The sequence below is a fragment of the Taudactylus pleione genome, unplaced genomic scaffold (assembly GCF_031769625.1).
Source record: "Taudactylus pleione unplaced genomic scaffold, aTauple2 ptg000043l, whole genome shotgun sequence".
NCBI classification, from domain to species: domain Eukaryota; kingdom Metazoa; phylum Chordata; class Amphibia; order Anura; family Myobatrachidae; genus Taudactylus; species Taudactylus pleione.
In genome coordinates this window covers 6,530,720-6,548,767 of record NW_028284445.1, presented here as the reverse complement: position 1 = coordinate 6,548,767, position 18,048 = coordinate 6,530,720, and the positions used below count along the sequence as shown (strand labels likewise).

General features: G+C 41.8%; 1 protein-coding gene across 11 annotated transcripts in view; it reads left to right on the top strand.

The window, feature by feature from the left end:
* The window catches only part of NBEA (neurobeachin), a 634,796-nt gene that overhangs the window by 572,129 nt on the left and 44,619 nt on the right, over nucleotides 1-18,048 (top strand). For all 11 annotated transcript variants that reach the window (XM_088460223.1, XM_088460224.1, XM_088460216.1 and 8 more), the window contains 2 exons: nucleotides 8,306-8,458; nucleotides 15,956-16,123. In XM_088460223.1, coding sequence (XP_088316349.1) covers nucleotides 8,306-8,458; nucleotides 15,956-16,123 — 321 coding nt within the window. The remainder of the gene's footprint in view (nucleotides 1-8,305; nucleotides 8,459-15,955; nucleotides 16,124-18,048) is intronic.

The window sequence follows — 18,048 nt, the reverse complement described above, 5'->3', positions numbered from 1 at the left end:
TTCTCCTTATTGGTAATGAAAAGAATGTGGTAGAGAAATAATTGCTGGACAAATGACCTTTCAGAGGAAGCAAGTCACCCGGAAACGACCTTAGCTGGGCCAGTTGTGACTTCTTTTCCTACTCCTGCCCCCTCCTAAGCTCCCTTATAGCACATGAAGTCTAAGGAATCTGCTGTTCAGCGTTAATCTGGCCCAAAGCCACTCAAAATTGTTATATTACTTTCTGGATGTAATTTGTTGTTGTTTGAAAGGGTAGTTGTGACAAGATGTCATTAAGGTGACATAGTGTAAATTAATACAGTTAATGGAGATGACCAGGTCTGACTTACTGACCCAGAGAAAGACTCATTCCAGCTTAATAGATGCCAAGGGATCAACTTTTGAAGAAAATAAATATGGCAACCATAAAAACCATCGGTGATATATGATTTGGAGAGTGAAAAATGCCTCCTTAGGATTTCATTTCACAGACTAACCATACAAACAGTAGGCTTTTGTAGCAAAATGTATTAAAATGAAATGTCAGGTTTGATTCAGGAGGTATACAGTTTTGATAGCGTTAATAGTCGTCTTTTATCACTCGGAGACTTTCTTGAAAGTCGCTTTAATTTTTCAACAGCTTGGGCCTGTCACAAGACTGTAAATTACAAATGTGTTTCTAGGATGTGTCTCCATAGCATAGTGCGCTATTAGCTATATTATAAGGTTTTAATAAAGCTGTAAAATAAAATCTGGATCACATTTACAGATGTGGCATGTCAATTATCATATGTTTTATTGCTAAGTCTGCATGTCCTGCCATATTTCTCATGCTGGGTTTATGCGACACGAGTATCGGTTGTCCTTCCTTACATAGTAACCATACACATCTACTCCATCAGGGATACAGGCTGATTTCTTACCCTTCCAGAACTATGCTTGGCTTTACACACTTTTAATGACACACATATGATGACACACATATTTCATGACACACATATGATGGAAAACACATTTTTGATGTAGGCTAAAATGGCTGAAGACATTGGTTAAGATAATGAAACCCACAAAAGTTAAATTTGCGTAGTTGGGTTATCACCGCAGTTCCTGGTCACATGTATAATTAACCGGGACAGGATTTCAGGGTTTACCTAGCAACCTGGAGACAAGTATTTTACTTTTATTTATTAAGAAATACTTGTATCCAAAGGGAACGACATGGAGGGGGGCAAACATAGAGACGTGGAGTGGGCAGCAATAAGAGACATGGAGAGGGGCAAAGGGAGAGACATGGGGAGGGGCAGCAATGAGGGAGACAGAAGGGCAAATGGAAAGACAAAGAGGGCTGCAATGAGAGACATGAAGCGCAAAGGGAAAGACATGGAAAGGGGCAAATTGAGAGATGTGGATAGGACTGCAATGAGAGACATGGAGAGGGACAAGAGACATGGAGACTGGTAAATGGAGAGGGACAAGAGACATGGAGACGGAGATGGGCAGACTAGATGGGCCAGGTGGTTCTTATCTGCCGTCAAATTCTGTGTTTCTAAATGGAGAGACAAGGAGAAGGGCATTATGTGTATTATTTTTGCAAACAACTTAATAAATATAGGTATTTCTGTCCTGACCTAAATACTTATTACGTTATTTTGACCCAACTACTTGAAATATGGGACTGCTTGGCAATTATTTTGTCTTAGGGGTGCTTTGAAAAAATTATGGAGACCTTAAGGGTGCCTCAAACTGAGAGAGTTTGGGAACCTCTGTGCTAGACAATTGGGAACAAAACAGTAATAAAAAAAGACTGGGTAATAACAGGTAGACAAATAGACAAGAGGGCCCATGCTCGCAAGCTTAAATTGAGATCTGGAGATTAAGACAAATCCATCTTTTGCTAAAATTCAATAATATATTTTCCATTTACCTCTGGGTTATCAACGAGTTTAATCCAGAAAAATCCTGTGTATCCTCTAATAGCTAGGAATCCCGGCCGTTGCCCGGGTTGAAGACTGAAGTTCACCTGCAACTTTTATTTGTTTACATTATCCACGCCTATAACCCCATTCCCTTGATCCTGAAAAGGACCCCACTGTTTGCTAATAAGCATGCACACAGTGGGGGAACTAACGTGGGTGCAAGGGGTAAGGCTGCTATGGTGCCTGAGCTGCCTCTGTGGCCCACAGCTCCCCCTGCACCCAGTCGCGCACATAAGGTTGGCCGGTCTAATCAGGGCCCCCAAGGGGAGCCCAGGTGTCAGTGGTGTTGATTTAGTGCCAACCCACCAGATTACAGCTGGCGCACTGCAGGCAGTCATGGAGAGGCAGCACCGCCAGTCACGAGGCAATCGGAGCTTGCAAACCGGCAGCTAATCAGCAGTGGTGACTCCAGTTGGCTGCTGGTCCGCGAGCTCCGATTAGCTTGTGACCGGCATCAGATTCAAATTGCGCCGGCTGTCCATGTCTGCCGCTGCGCCAGCTGTAATTAGCTGGCGAGCCGGGCCCAAATCCACACCTGCTGGCTGCTGATGGCACACATGGGGAGGCGAGAGGCTGCTGGAGGGACATAGGGAAGTGAGTTGACAGTGTGTGGCTCTGACGAAGTACAATCCTAGGCAAAAACCTAATCCTGGTCAAACTACACCACCATGCCAAATTTGGTGGAGCTAGGTCCAGAACTCTGGACGTGCATAAAGGACAAACAATCGGACAGACAGACACGCTTTCTCGCTTATCATATAGATTGGAATTATTTTGGACACCTACCTGAAGGAAATCAGTTCCCCAAATGTAGCATTGAGAGGATCAGTAGTAATGTTTGTTAGGTGAAAGGCACATGCATGATTCACACTAACATATAGGTTCTCAGTGACCAGCTTCTCACTTTGTGCTATGGGGAAAGTACATCCAGACTAGGATATTCAATTATCCCCAATATATTTTCGGGGGACAAAAACAAGGATTTTTTGCGGATAATCCCCGTTTTTTGCCTTTTTTTTTATCCTAGTTCATCCAAGCAAATTAGATTTTTCAGGCGAAAACACACAGGGTCCATGATAAGTTCACAGACCTATGTGTTTTGGCCATCATAGTGGTGAAACCACGTCACTTTTTGTGGATCATTTCTCGGGACACGGGTCCCCCCAAAAAGGGCCAGATTAAGTGCCGATGTAGGCCGCACTTTGCGGCTAATTGGCGAGCCCCGGAGGATCCAGTAGCACCCGGACAATGTTCAGGGCTAATTGGATACCGCCCAATGGGTTTTTTTAATGAGTATAATGAGAGAGAATATTTTCTATTGCTGCTTATCACAGCAATAGCAAAAAAAAAAAATTTAATCTTCTGTCACTTTAGTTTAAAATTTCACAAGGGCAGCTGAGCAATGCTCAACTTCTAGTCAGTACTGGCCCAGCCGCTGTAAGGTTCGCCAGGCCTGTCTGGTACTATATATGCATGAGTTACCCAGCTTGCCAGCTCACACAATCTCAGTGGACAGGAAGCCCAGGTCTGGACTTTTGCAAAGGAGTTAGGAATAGCCATAGACCTGTCTACTTAAGTGTAAGCGTACCAGTTATCGAATGTATATGATCTATCTTACTATACGGCTTTTGAAATATTAATTTGAAATTGAAGCTTTACTTGCTCTATAACCCATCGGGATACAGTCAATATACCGACGGACGGGAAGCCGTCCACCGGAATCCCGCTGTATAAATCCTGACACGGGTCTAAATATTAATACATGGTTTGGGTTCACCCTGAGAGCGATGATTGCACAATAGTAATAACGTGAGAACTGGGTGAGTGGTAGCTATGCTTTTTGTAATGCCTGCCTGCTGCTCAAGTGAATGCTTCAGTAATGGAGGTTATTTTGTGTACTAGAACACAGGGGAAGCAGTCGGGAAGCCGACGGACGAAATCCCGACCGCCGGCTTCCCAACTGTCTAATCCCGGTAAGGTACTAATGACAGGCGTCAAAATCTCGATGCCTGTCATTAGACCTACGCCAGGAGTCTGACACCCGGCATACCGATCGAAGGTAAGCCAGGTGCCGGGCGTGGACAGCCGCGCGGGGGGCAGTTAGGTTAGGGGCTCCCGGGGGAGACTTAGTGTTGGGCACCCCCCCGGGAGGGTTAGGGTTAGGCTAGGGGAAGGGGGGGTTAGGGTTAGGCATCCCCCGGGCGGATGTTATAAGGTTAGGCACCCCCCGGGGAGACTTAGGGTTAGGCTGTAGGAAGGCGGGGCTTAGGCGCTTGGGGGGGAGGTTAGGGTTAGGCACCCCTAAAGGAGGGTTACGGTTGGGAATTCGGTTAGCTATACTCAACCAGAATGAACGATCGGGATCTTCACTCCTACCGGGCTGCAGCTGTCGGGATTAGAACGCCGGCCATGCTGCTGGCGGTAAATCATACTGATTCCGAACACAGAGCTGAAAGAAGAAATGTGGCAGGTACATGTAACAAATACAAAAATTGCCATTCACAATGCTCCTGTTGCTATAGGTTTTGCTACAGAAATCTTTTATACTCACCTCGCAGGACATTTACCCTTACATCTTCCACTCTGTGCCCGTTATCATTTTTAGGCAATTTTATTCTCCACCATATGTGGACAATAAACACTGCACTCATAATTGTTGGTGAATTGCAGACTTTTAAGAAACTAGACTGTTTAATGTTTTGACTGCTGAGCACTAGTATAAATCACCCCTTAAGGTATCTTACTAACATGCAGGTCTACGTACACTCCCATCAGCATTGTTACGTTGCATTCATTGAAAGGTTAACATGCTTTGAGCAAACCTAAAAATAGTGATCAATTGATCACTGTGGAACGTGTGGTACTGGTAGCACTTTATTTTTCTACAGATAAAATTATATTGAGCAACGTTCAGGTCTGTGAGGTTTTCAGAAAGTACTTTCCATGCCGTACCTCATAGTAATCTATCAATGATTATTTTTAGTTCTGCGCCAGCTGCATCACCTCCTGGTGAGCCCAAGGCAACATACCTCAGAGAGGGTATGTAAAAGCACATGTGAGTATGGCTCCTTATACTATGCAGGGCTGCTGGAAATGATTCCAGTTTTAGTTAGCAGAACTAACGAGGGGGAGTGAGGATTTTTAGGTGGAGCACCCAGTTCCTTTCTCTGTGATATCACATGTACAATGAGAACAGATTATTCTATCCATTTCAAAATAAAACTAAAGAAAATATATATCACCTTTGTGTCTGTTATTACACAGTCGTGTTTTATTACGGTTTTATTATCAATTGTAAAGCGCAATGGAATATGCTGGCGCTATATAAGTAAATATTATTAATATTTAAAGCACTGATTTAGAGATGGACACTAGTGCGATCACAGCTGCGATTTTGCACGGAATGCAGCTGCGAAAATACGCTAATACTTCCAAAGCATACCAGAGCATAAGGACACCCACCGCTGCCTTCTCATATGCGTACAACGACACTTACCTGCGTAAATATTGGTTATCTTGACGCACATCGAGCAGCCATCTTGCCCTTGCGGAAGGTCTAATCAGCCGCAAACACAGCAGCTCTCATGCTGCGTATGTAATCGCAATGGCTAATTTATACACGCCCGTCTAATGGTGTTTAAATGGTAAGACACATCTGCGTTTTGGTGACAACTCCTGCCTTCCGCGGCTGTCGGCGCCCCTGTTGGCAAGTGTGGTATACTTAAATATATCCCTCAAGATTAATATTCAGCCTGTGAAATCACTCGGAATTACTAAGTGCCTCATGCCTCGATAATGCCGCTAGCTCATTGTGAATTGATAGGCTTTGCAAGCTGACGTTGGATACACTTTTGTGCAGGATTCCTGTATTAGCTTTATAAAGATGTGGATGCCATATAATTTGCTGCTTTTTATTATAATTTGGACCTCTAGTGATTGGTTCATTATTTACGCAGCTTACTTACATGCAATTCGCAGGAGAGAGCAAACGCCAGGACCTCGTGTAATATTGAAGCTGTCTAGGTCGTGATAGAACATAAAAATAAGCTAAACTTAAACTTAGCTACACTATCAACTAAATGATAAGATGTAGTTTAATAAATGAAACTACATAAGTATACCTCCCAACTGTCCTGATTTAGTCCTGACATTCTCAAGAATCTGGATTTTTGTTCCTATTCTACTCCAATTGGAATATGTCCAGATGTGTCCTCACTCGTCTTTGCTGCTGTCGCGCCAAACATCCCCTCTCTGTGCGCCTGGTCGCCATCTTTTTTGCTGAAAATGCGATGCAACAGGAGACTGTGCTGATTAATTTAATATGTGACACTTGTATATCTATGTGCGAGTCTCTCAATCAGCATGTGAAGTGCTACGATACAGCGGCCGCAGCTTTTTTCCCCACCCAGTTCCGTTTACAGTCTCAGTCGCACACAAATATACAAGTGTCACATATCGGCTTTATCAGCAGTGTCTCCTGGTGCACCCTGGCTGCATCGTATTGCAACCTAGACACATTTTTGCCAAAATAAAACGCCCAACGCTAGCAGAGTTGCACTGGACCTGACGGCTCATTCACGGCCCGGCATGTCGCACTGCATGGCGTATTAAGGCTAGATGAGCAAGGACACATCTCTACGTAGCTTCAATGCTGCGCAAACCAATAGCAACTGTACACTGCATTGAAGGGATAATTTTAAGGATGCATGGAACATGCTTTGTGGGGATATGGCCACAACCTCATGTAGTGTATCCACATTCCCTTCGCTACACTGTCCCAATCTGATAATTCTACATGTTGGTAGGTATGTTGAGAGATGTGGTGTTGTTATTTTGAGAAGAGTGGTATACTTGCTGTACTTGCTGTTATTCTCCGCTTGTTTGTATTGTATTACAGCAGCAGATTATAATAGGGGAGGAGGGGTCTGCTGGGGTTCACAGCTCTGGTCCTACCCACCCTGGGGGACTGCCGGTTTCTTTGGGTTTATTTTTTGTCCCTGACTAGGCTGACTGAGGTGCTATTGGGAATGGGGGGGGGGGGGCACTGGTCTCCCTTGCCCCACTGGACATGCATGCAGCACTGATCCTGCTACTCTCTCAATGTCACTTACAGCATGTGACAATGGAAGTGTGAGTAGTGATTATATGGGACGAGGTCTGCTAAATAATGTACATTTGACATGTACTCCCGACTCAAGTGTGGGTTGGGGCCCCATGAAGTACATACATCCCAGGGCCCAAACAATTTTTATCCTCCACTGTGTGACTACTGTTAAATGTGCATCCCATATAGATAAACCTATATATACTACAATACATGTATACAATACCACCCAGGGTTAATTAGAACTTGTTAGAACATTTTTTACACATAATTGTGAAGTAAATCTGATTTGACATTTAAAGTGTATCATATTTTAAAACTTAATAGCAAGTGGTATTTTCTTGTAACCAACTTGAGGCTTTTTTATGCTTCCAGTGTGTCTTTTTTATGCTTCCAGTGTGGCTTTTTTATGTCTCCATTGTGGCTTTTTTATGTTCCCAGTGTGGCTTTAACTGGTTTTAACGATTCTCAGATTTCTGGTGCCACAACATAATTTTGGTCATGTTACTTACACTGTACCTTAGAATAATGCTTCTATGAATCCATGTCAATGAACTTGAGATATTTTATGTACATAAGCAGCACCTAAACGTAACATTATTTCAGTTACACCAAACGCTTAGTTATGCAGCAGACACATACGTTTACCGTGGACCCCTCTGAGACAGTGAGGCAAATCCATTAAGGGTACCTTATTGAGTCTAATATTGGTTGAGCCATCAAAATGGCTGCCCGCCCAATGTGAGATGAAGGATCCACTTTAAGAAGAAGTAGATAAAAAAAAAATAGTTGCAGTCATTTATACATTATGCAGATATTTCTTTTTTTTCAGCTTTGCTTTATTTATTTTTTCCTTTAATGGAGTATCACACAGTTATAATAATTAATACCATGTGTCCCAAAAGGTGTATTCTCATTATGCTAACACAAGGGATTCTATTTATTTATGTATTAACATAGAGCTGGGTGAAAGGGCTAATTGCATTTTCTGTATGAATTAAAAATCTGTAATTTATTCATAATCATTTACCCATGATCATCTTTTTTATTTTATTTTGTGATTTCTTAATTTAATATTGTGCTAATTATAAATATTTTTAGTGTTTTCTAAGACCCTAAATTTATCTATGCTGGTTGTGTAGATGGATTTGCATTTTACTTTTTTATTATGATTTTGCATATTTTGTTTAGTTGCATTTTCTGTCCCAGAATAATGTTTTACTCTTCAATTTGATTTAATCTATAGGAGCTAATCCCAGAGTTCTACTATCTACCAGAGATGTTTGTCAACAGTAATGCATATAACTTCGGTGTGAGGGACGATGGTAATGGGGTTAACGAAGTAGACCTCCCACCCTGGGCAAAAAACCCTGAAGATTTTGTTCGGATCAACAGAATGGTGAGAACGATTCCTATAAATACATTTTAAAAGAGTCGGTCCATCTTGTGTTAAAGGCATTAGGTCTTATTACTGCACGTCACTGCGTCCTTTTAAATCACCTTTATCCAACCTCTATGCCTGAGAACTCCACATGATAACTTTGTGAAACATGAATTCTGTGTAATTTAAAATTACAAAGCACACCGTTATTAATGTACAGTGTTTGGCGCATTATAATTGTGTAACAATTGATGGACTTTGAAAGAAGGCGATTATAATATCACCATATATTAGATAAGATGGAAGAAAAGAATGTCAGTGTGGTATACATCCCAATTGCAAAGTGCTGGGTAGATGGTGATTATATTAATAAATTAATTATTTAAAAGTCTAATTTTTCATAGTTTAAAACTTTAAATGTTAAATCTAGAACACCATTTAGTATGATAAGAAACGTACTTTTGCTGTGAGTTATGAGATCTCTGCTACTGTAGAGTAACCATCGGTAACCTGCACTAGTTATTAGTCTGTGCTGTGCGATGGCTTGTGGGAGATACTGTACTTGTAAAATTCAATTTATACATCAGGGAAAGTTATACCAGCCTCAGTTACCCACAGGATCCAGTCTGATTACTGCTGACTTTCTCATGAAACATTAATAAAGCATTGTGCTCAATGCTAACATGGTTACGCTGTGACCTCAGTGATGTCACAGAGGACAGGAGCAGTAAGTAGTCCCTGATAACATTACCTTAATGCTAGCTTCATCAATCATAATCTAGCAGTGGTAAGAAAGCTTTCACAGATGTGCATCTGCAGCCTTACTCAGCCTCTCAGTCCCTGCAGAGCTCAATTCATGCTGATGGCCAAAAATAGAACCAAAACACAAAGGCACACTCGTGTAGTTTATTAACAGTATGCATGGACAAAATTAAAGGGATAGGTTATTCTGGGCTGCTGTTTAATGGATGCATACAAAGACAAACGCAAGTGCTCTGCTTCTCTCGTCTCTTGTGATTACATTTTAAAATGTTGGTGAATGAAAGCTTAGCATGTACATGGTATGCATTCCGCAGAATGTGCAGCAACTTAAAGTGAGTCCTCATAGAACCCCAACAGTGCATCTAGCTGGAGCATAGGTGTGTTCATTGACTAGCACAATAGATCTAGAGGTGGTGCTAATTATTCCTGAGGATACTTTAAAAGCATGCACTGTTAATGTTCCATGAGAACCGAGGACCAGAAACACTGCCATAGAAAACTATTATAGCATTGCTGGAGCTGAACCATGAAAAAAAGAATGGACCACACACACATGGCTCTCCCTGTAGCTGCACCCAACCAGCTGAGTATGGATTGTGCACGTCTTCCTATCTATGTCAGTCCTATCACGTGTGAGCAGATCTCCACCTGTGAGCTCTACCCATAGATACAGAGGACTGACCAGCAAGAGCAGGATTATATTGGGGGCTTCATAATTTATTAAAATTTATTAAATTTAATTTGTTAAATAGAGTCTGTGTTGCAGTCAAATATTGGTGTTCTTCCTACGTCTCCGTCAATAAGAGGTTTCTATGAAACCGTGTTACTTGAATGTTGGCTGCACTTAGCATTGGGGTTGCCCTTCGCTGCTGTGTATGTATACATGTTAGAGGCAGCGGTAAGATGAGGATGTTCACAATAGTTATATTCCCACCAGTACTAGGTTGTATAATTAATATTAGTCTGTAATAGAATGTCAGGTTTATACAAGCTCAGCTTCAACAGAACAACTAGCATTCCATCCATGGGGATATCTGCTCCTAGAGCGACAGCACAGTGCCCCCTCCCCCAGAACTCTATTACTGATGACCTATATGAGTGACAAATCTGAAGATTTCAATGTTCTAGATATGTATTGCACCTTACACAATTATAATAAAAAATACAGGTATTAAACATTCATGAAAAATATGACAGTGTTAAAAAGCTGATATCTTTTGTATGTTTTAGTGTTTCAATGAACTTATCTTGTAGATTTTGTAACTAATTTATAAAAGGTGATGCAGTATTTCAGCATTTGCATAGGAAGATCATCTAGTGATACATGAAGAGATCTGTGATCCTTCTTACTCAGAATGGGCTGATTGATCCAGTGTCACATGACAAAAAAAGCCATTAAGCTGCGCTTGTTACTGCTCTACCTACTTGTGGTCGTCTGCAGCGACCCGCTATGTCATAGAGTTTCTGTTTCCCGACAACAAATATAATGCTGTACGTATTTAAAACATCCAGTCGCAGATAGATCATTGATCAGTGTTTTACTGCATATATTTGTGACCTGTATGATCGATGCTCAAGTGTCCTCCCAATGTGAATCAGGCTACACATGTGCCGTCTTTTACAGATTTAGCAATTCATCGCTGCTATCTGGAGACTGAATCTGTCATTAATTTGGCCATATGTTACAGCCAGATTGGGCAGGCTTGGTCGAAAGACCAAATTAATGGATGTCAGAGGATACTTGTCCTCCGATGGCCTCTTACACTCTAATTAGGTCCTCAAAATATAGTATTATCTACAGTCTAACCTTTACTGTAATGCTACTCATGCTTATTACATGGTTCCAAATGACAATAGTCTTGTCACAACAAGGAATTTGTCCAGCTAAGTGGAAAGAAACATCTAATTCCAACAGTAATTAAACACTGGGATCTGCACATTGCTACAAATGAAGCACAGGTTGAATGAAATCACAAATAATCCCAGCAATACCTGTAGCAAACCAAGATGTACATATTACCTGCCTGCATTTCGCACAGCGCGTCTCTTTAGCTCGGCTAATGCCCATTAATAGCAGTTGGGGACACTTTGTGATCTATATTTTGGCCTTATTTCAGCTCATACTATTTTATACAAGTATAAAGTACAAGGATACAAGTATGATTCTTCCTTCTTTACCTTCATATATATCCAATATTTGAGAATCATTTTCAGGCACATTTTGCTGGTGGGAAGGTGAATTTAGGAATGGAAATTATAACTGTTGGGCCTTGAAAAATAGGGACATATCCGGGGTCAGAAATTCCTATGAGTAGTTCCATGTTCCTCTTTTAGTGTATACATTTGCCGGAGTCAGATTACACCTCACCCAGGAAAAAACAAACTGTGGATTGTGCAATGTGCACATCTTCATTTCACAGCTGCAGGGCTGGTGCAAGTCCTGGAAGTGCCCTCCTCTAGTTGGTAGCGGTATTTTCTTTCATCCAGTGGGCCCAAGCCCTTCTGCTTCTTACCCTTAGAAGGTGGGTGGCATTAACTGCACTTCAGAGTCGGGGTGTAGTGGTTATTGGTTGTAACTTTGCAGCGAAACGCCAAATTCCTTACCCATCACAGGCATGGAGGAATGTCAGCAGCCGACCACTTCAAACACACTATGAACTACATTATAGGCACATCCTTACCATTTGCACCCATGCTATTGCCAGCTGTGCCCACTGTGGCATTGATGGAGCAGGAGGAAACAGCATTGCCTAATACAGCTGTCACTGCAATGTATTCACTGTTGTACTTTATTCATAATTTCCAACTCTTGCAGAGCCCCCTCTGGGAGAGTCGAGGCGGTGGGGAGTCTTTCTGCTTTCACTCCCCCTGTTCAAAGCCACAATTTTTGGCATTGTACAACAGGAGTGCAGGGCCACAATGATTCTATTCAATGCAAAGCAAGTCCTCTAACTACCAGGTGATCCACTTCACTCAGGAAATGGGCGGCATGTGGGAGACTGGCCCACTCTCTAGGGAGTCCGAGAGAGGCCCCCATAATTCAGGACTCTCTAGGACATTCCAGGTGAGTTCTTAAGTATGACTTCAATCCATTGAGGCATTATGAGGCTATGTAGCAGCAGGGAACTTATCTAGGGCACAACACTCTATATGGACCAATATTTGAGAGCCATTGCCATTTAACACTCCTATTTTTAATTTTTATCTTCAGAAGTTGGATATACAGGTTTAGCCCCCCTATCTTCCTACACCACTTTGACTAAAGCCTCACATTGTTACACTGTACGTCTCTTGCTTCTGTCTTGCATATCTGTGCCCACCTAATATCATGGTACTGCCCCTATTGCATACCGCCCTATCCAAACACACATTTGGACAAACCACTGATTAAGAGCAGCACACTTCTGTACTTCAGATATCCTCTGTGCTGCTTTCAGCATCCTGGTCACCTCATACACACAGAAATGCAGAAGTGCCCGACCCTAGTCCAAATGACCTTACTAGGGAGAACACCCATATTACATGGTGATTAGTTGTTTTTTGTTGTTTAATTCCCCAGTTAGATTTATTCTGAAAAACTGAGGGCCTGATTCAGAGCCGGACGCTCTAACCAGAGCGCTCGCTCTGAATCAGGGCCCTTCAACCTAAAATTGGAGCGGCCTCCTGGCCGCTCGCATAGCTGTAGGTGACTACCCACAGCTATAGTGAGCGGCCAAAATGATGGTCGCGATGGTCAAGACCATCGCGACCATCGGGCTTGCAACGAGACCGTGCGGTAGGGTCTTGCTGCCGCAAGCCCAGGAGTGCTTTTGGCTCTTTCAGAGCCAAAAGCACTCCCACTGACATCACTAGTGATGTCAGTGGGGCCGGACCCAGACGGTAGGCGTTCCCATGGGAACGCCCCCGTCTGGGCAGCCACGCCCCCATCACGCCCTCCAATGGGGGCGTGCTGTCACTCACCATCGACAGCACGCCCCCTTTGGTGCGAGACCCATAGCGACAGCTTGGCTGTCGCTATTCGGGTCTCGCACATGCACACGACGGAGGTCCCTCCCTCATGCGCATTAGGGCACCATCGACCCGCTTGCGAGCGCTCAGCGCTCGCGGGCGGGTCTGAATTAGGCCCTGAGTTTGCTGTTATGAAAAACTAGGATATACACAAGCCCTGCTTCTGTACAGTAGTACACAAAGTGAACAGATATAATAATAATAACCAGCTTCAACAAAGCCGGCTGTTTCTAGCAAGCCTGGCAGGCTTTACAATGCTGGTATATGTGAAATTGACACAAGGTGTTAAAGAATTATGAAGAAAAAAAAATAGATTTCCAAATAGCTGAGACAGGAAAAAAAAACATTATGAAACACAACGCCCTCAAGCCACTTAGACCTTTTGCTCTCTAATGTGCATAATTAGATAACACCAGCGCTTTCTCTAGCTTACATGAATCTTTAAAACTGAGCGAGATAAAGGCTAACAATCTCTGAATACATTACAGCGGCATCTTCCTGCTGACATCAACACCAATTTTACTGCAGATAGAAACTATGAAAATATGTGTATATACGTTTCACATGTTATTTTCTGACATTCTGGAATCAAAATGATAATTTTTGTGACTTTTTAACACCGATGAATGCAAAATACTCTCTATTCTCAAATTGGAAAAAATCTAACTCTTCTAAAGCTTTTCCTTAATTTCCAATAAAAAAAATAATTGATTTAAATAGTATCACACTCTTTGCTACAATATGCCTAATTTATTCAGTAGAGTCCATCTGTGTACAGTTAAAGGGTTTCAAAAGTTTGCAAATTACTTACACCGATCAAAGAACGTTCCTCATATATTCAAGAGAAGGTTATTGAAAACCACCAATCAAGAGAAGAATATGAGATGATTTCAAAACTTGTAGTGTGAAATTCATCATAACAACATAGATAAAAATCACATGGAGCAACTATGAATCTATCTAATAAAGGATGTTCTTCAAAATTGAACATTTTGACTAATTAGGGCCTTTTCGCAGTATTGACCGTCTTAAGGTGCGTATCCACTAGACGATTAAAATGAGCGATTGAACGATTACAACATTGTTATCGTTCAATCGCTCATTAATCGTTCATAAATCGTGCATTTAAATGTCGAAAACGACCAGCGATGCACGCTCCCGCTGGTCGTTTTCGACATCAATCATCACCTTAACATGCAGGCCAACCTGCCGATAATGACAGGTTTTGCATGCTCGGGGATGAGGGAGGGTACCTGCACTGAACGACATATCGTTCAGTGTGGGCACATTATCCACTGCACAGGATGGAGAACGATTGCGCGATTACAATGTTGCAATCGTACAGTCGTTTGATACGTGTAGTGGATACGCACCTTTACAGTTTTCTATGGCACTTATGGATGAAACCGTCTACAGGACAACAATAGCTCGGGGCCATGTGTTTTGGGGTTGATTCTCTGCATCAGGAAGTGAGCAATATCTTGATGCTTGGTTTGGCCATCTACCGGATCAATGAAGAGACTACTGGACAATGATTTGGCCTGATCAGAACAGAGGTTGGGTGAATTTGAGTCCAGATGAACACAGATCTTAGACACAGCAATAGATATATTTTAGTGATTTATTCACCAAAATATAATCCTATTCCAGGACCGGCCAATTTTAAAACCCAGATCTCAGTCCATAGAGACTCTGAAATATTGTAATTTAATTGACGTTAAGAAAACTTTTATTTTTTTCTGGAAATGATAGAGCCTTTTGTGTTGTGTTAAATCCATTTTAATTCCACGAAGTAATTAATTTATGAACGTTAAGATTTACTTGTATAGTGCAAGCATATAATAAAAATATAATAATAATAATAATAATAATAATGAAAGAAAAAAAAAAAACTTGACAAAGGGGTTGAATACTTTTTTTAGCCACTGTATTCTTATTACACAAGCCATGGTAATATATTTTTGTGGATTTCATAAAAGAACTCTGCCTGCTGCTTCATGCTCTAATACTGTCACAGTCCCCCGTAGTACTTAATAGTGGTAATCCTTTACGGTAGGGGGGTATTAGTCATTTCTAATACATTTTCTTAATAAAGACAGAACCAAGTATAAAGAAGAACATAATATAGAATTATGAATTCCCTGTCTATACAGCTGTCATTTACAGGAGGAAGTGCGCTGTCCCATATCTATTGTATTTTTGCAATTTAACATTGATACTAGTTTTACAAGGGTTACTTAGGGGGTATTGAGTGGTGAATGGAGTTACAGTACACTCGTATTTAAAACATTGTATAATATGCACAGTAAGAAATAACTAGTAATCACATTTTACATTTAATTTCTCTAGATTAGACATTGAAAGTGGATGTCTAATTGCTATGGGTTACTCCACGTTTGTGTTCATAACAATGAGTTAATAATGACACTTAATAGCATTTCAAATACAGATTAACATAATGGGACACAATTAATAATTTACAAGAACAATGTTTTCTTTTAACCCACAGCAACCAATCAGATACCACTTTTTAGCAGTCTAGTGTAGGTAGACTAATGAAAACTAATATCAAATTGGTTGCTATGGGTTACAGCGCATGTTCTACATTATTTTATTAAATAAGCCCACGTATGAGCACGTTGTAATACAGGTTTCATACATACATACACATAAACACATTTGTTCCTATGTACTGCACAATTGTTATGGAGTTAGTAAATGTTTTTGTTTTCATGTTTATTACAGGCGCTAGAAAGTGAATTTGTATCGTGCCAGCTACATCAGTGGATAGACCTGATATTTGGCTACAAGCAGCGAGGACCGGAAGCAGTGCGCGCATTGAATGTCTTTCATTATCTGACATACGAAGGCTCTGTGAACTTGGACAGTGTCACAGATCCTGTATTACGAGAGGTATGTATGTAATATATACGGTATATTTAGCATGACCTAAAAGCAAAACTGTGTCCGGGAATGTTGGGATGTGTAGTTCTGCAGCATATTGAGTGCTACAGGTTGCTTATACCCCTGATGTACACTATGGAAATCAACTCTGCCTTGTAGTGCAGCGATTTGCTGGGCTGAGCATGTACACGTGAGAATGCAATGTATGGGGACTGTGGGCGATATAGTACGTTGCACAGAGTATATCCATTCACCCCATAAAACAGCTGTCTTCAATATGGCTTTAAATCTTCTTTTGAGAAATTATTGTATAAAATAGGAGACTATTCACGAGAAGAAAAAATATGAATGAGAAGAAATAAATGTCTACTATATACATGTATAAAATATATTCTCCGTTTCTCTGTAATATTAGCCTGTTCTCCGTCTCATCTACCGGGTGGATATTACAAATTGCTTTGTTTTGAAACGTTCTCTTCTCTTCTGACACATTCTCTTTCCAGTGTCATTTTACAAATTCAGATGTGTTCAGCAACGTTCAGTGTATGCGGCACTGTATGGAAAAAGGAATTCATCTTTATCTATATTGTGTGGTGATAAAACAGAGGTACATCTATAAGCCACTACAGATCCCCAATACATTCTGCAGTATTGAGCTGCGCGATATTCTTGAGTGCCGGTGTGAGATATACGTCTGCAGTACGCTGTTTATTTTAGACACAGGGAAAGTCTGTACTGTAAAAAATTAATATACAGTATTACGGTGTTTCCCAAGAAAAATCTAAGAGGATGGGGCGGGGTGACAGAAAAAAAGGGGAGAAAAAGAATACAGATGGAGAGAATGAACGGTAAAGCGGGTCGATTGTTAGGCACGTGCAGCGTGCGAACCCCGGAGCAAGCGAGAAATCACTCGCTCCGATGTTCGCATCCAAAAGGGGCGGCTGTCGATGTTGATCGACAGCTCACCCCGTTTGGTAGGCAGGTCGGGGGGGTGGCTTGCCAAACGGAGGCGTTAGGGGGCGGCCCCACTGACATCACGAGTGATGTCAGTGGTGAGCTTCCGGCTCTATTAGAGCCAGAAGCTCACTGGGGCTTGCGGGAACGAGACCCTACCACAAGGGTCTCATCGCAAGTCCGATGGTGGCGACCATCACGACCATCACCTGGCCGCTCGCATAGCTGTGGGTGGTCACCCACAGCTGTGCGAGCTGCCAGGAGGCCAGATTTAAAAAAACATGCGGCCACCCTAATTCAGAGCGACCGCTCGCTTTTTGCGAGCGGCTCTGAATCAGGCCCAGAGAGAGAGAGAGACAGGAGGGGGGAGGGAATAAAAACCCTGTACAACAGCTAATGACCCAGTGAATGGCGGGTCCAACATAAGTCTTATATAGTTTACAGAATTTAGGACCTTATTCAGAGTTGGGAATAGAGAGAGAGATAGCACTTAACTGTGTACCTGGACAAACCATGTTGCAATGCAAGGAGTGTAAATACATTATTTTTTATTGCATGTGGGTTAAATACTGGCTGCTTTTACATGTAGGCTACAAGTACTGCACAGCTTTATTATTACTCTACAATTTAGATGTCAGTTTGGACACCTCCCTCCCAAATTTAAATCTCTCTGCACATATTAAATCTGCCCCACCCGCAGTGCAGCATGGTTTCACCAAGATGATCAGTTGAGAGAGATATATCACTCTATTCCCAACTCTGAATCAGGCCCTTAGTTCTTTATATCAGATAATAACACAAGTTCTCCTAATGAAGACACGGAAGTTACAACATCAGAACTCATGGTTTACATAGGTAATCACATTGCTGTGTATAAGTAAAGTGTAATGTAGTTTCAGCAATGAGTAGGTTACATATATTGTTACCTGACTTCTATGGGTCGTCCTATCTGGATACTGCTGTATGGTAGGGGATACGTT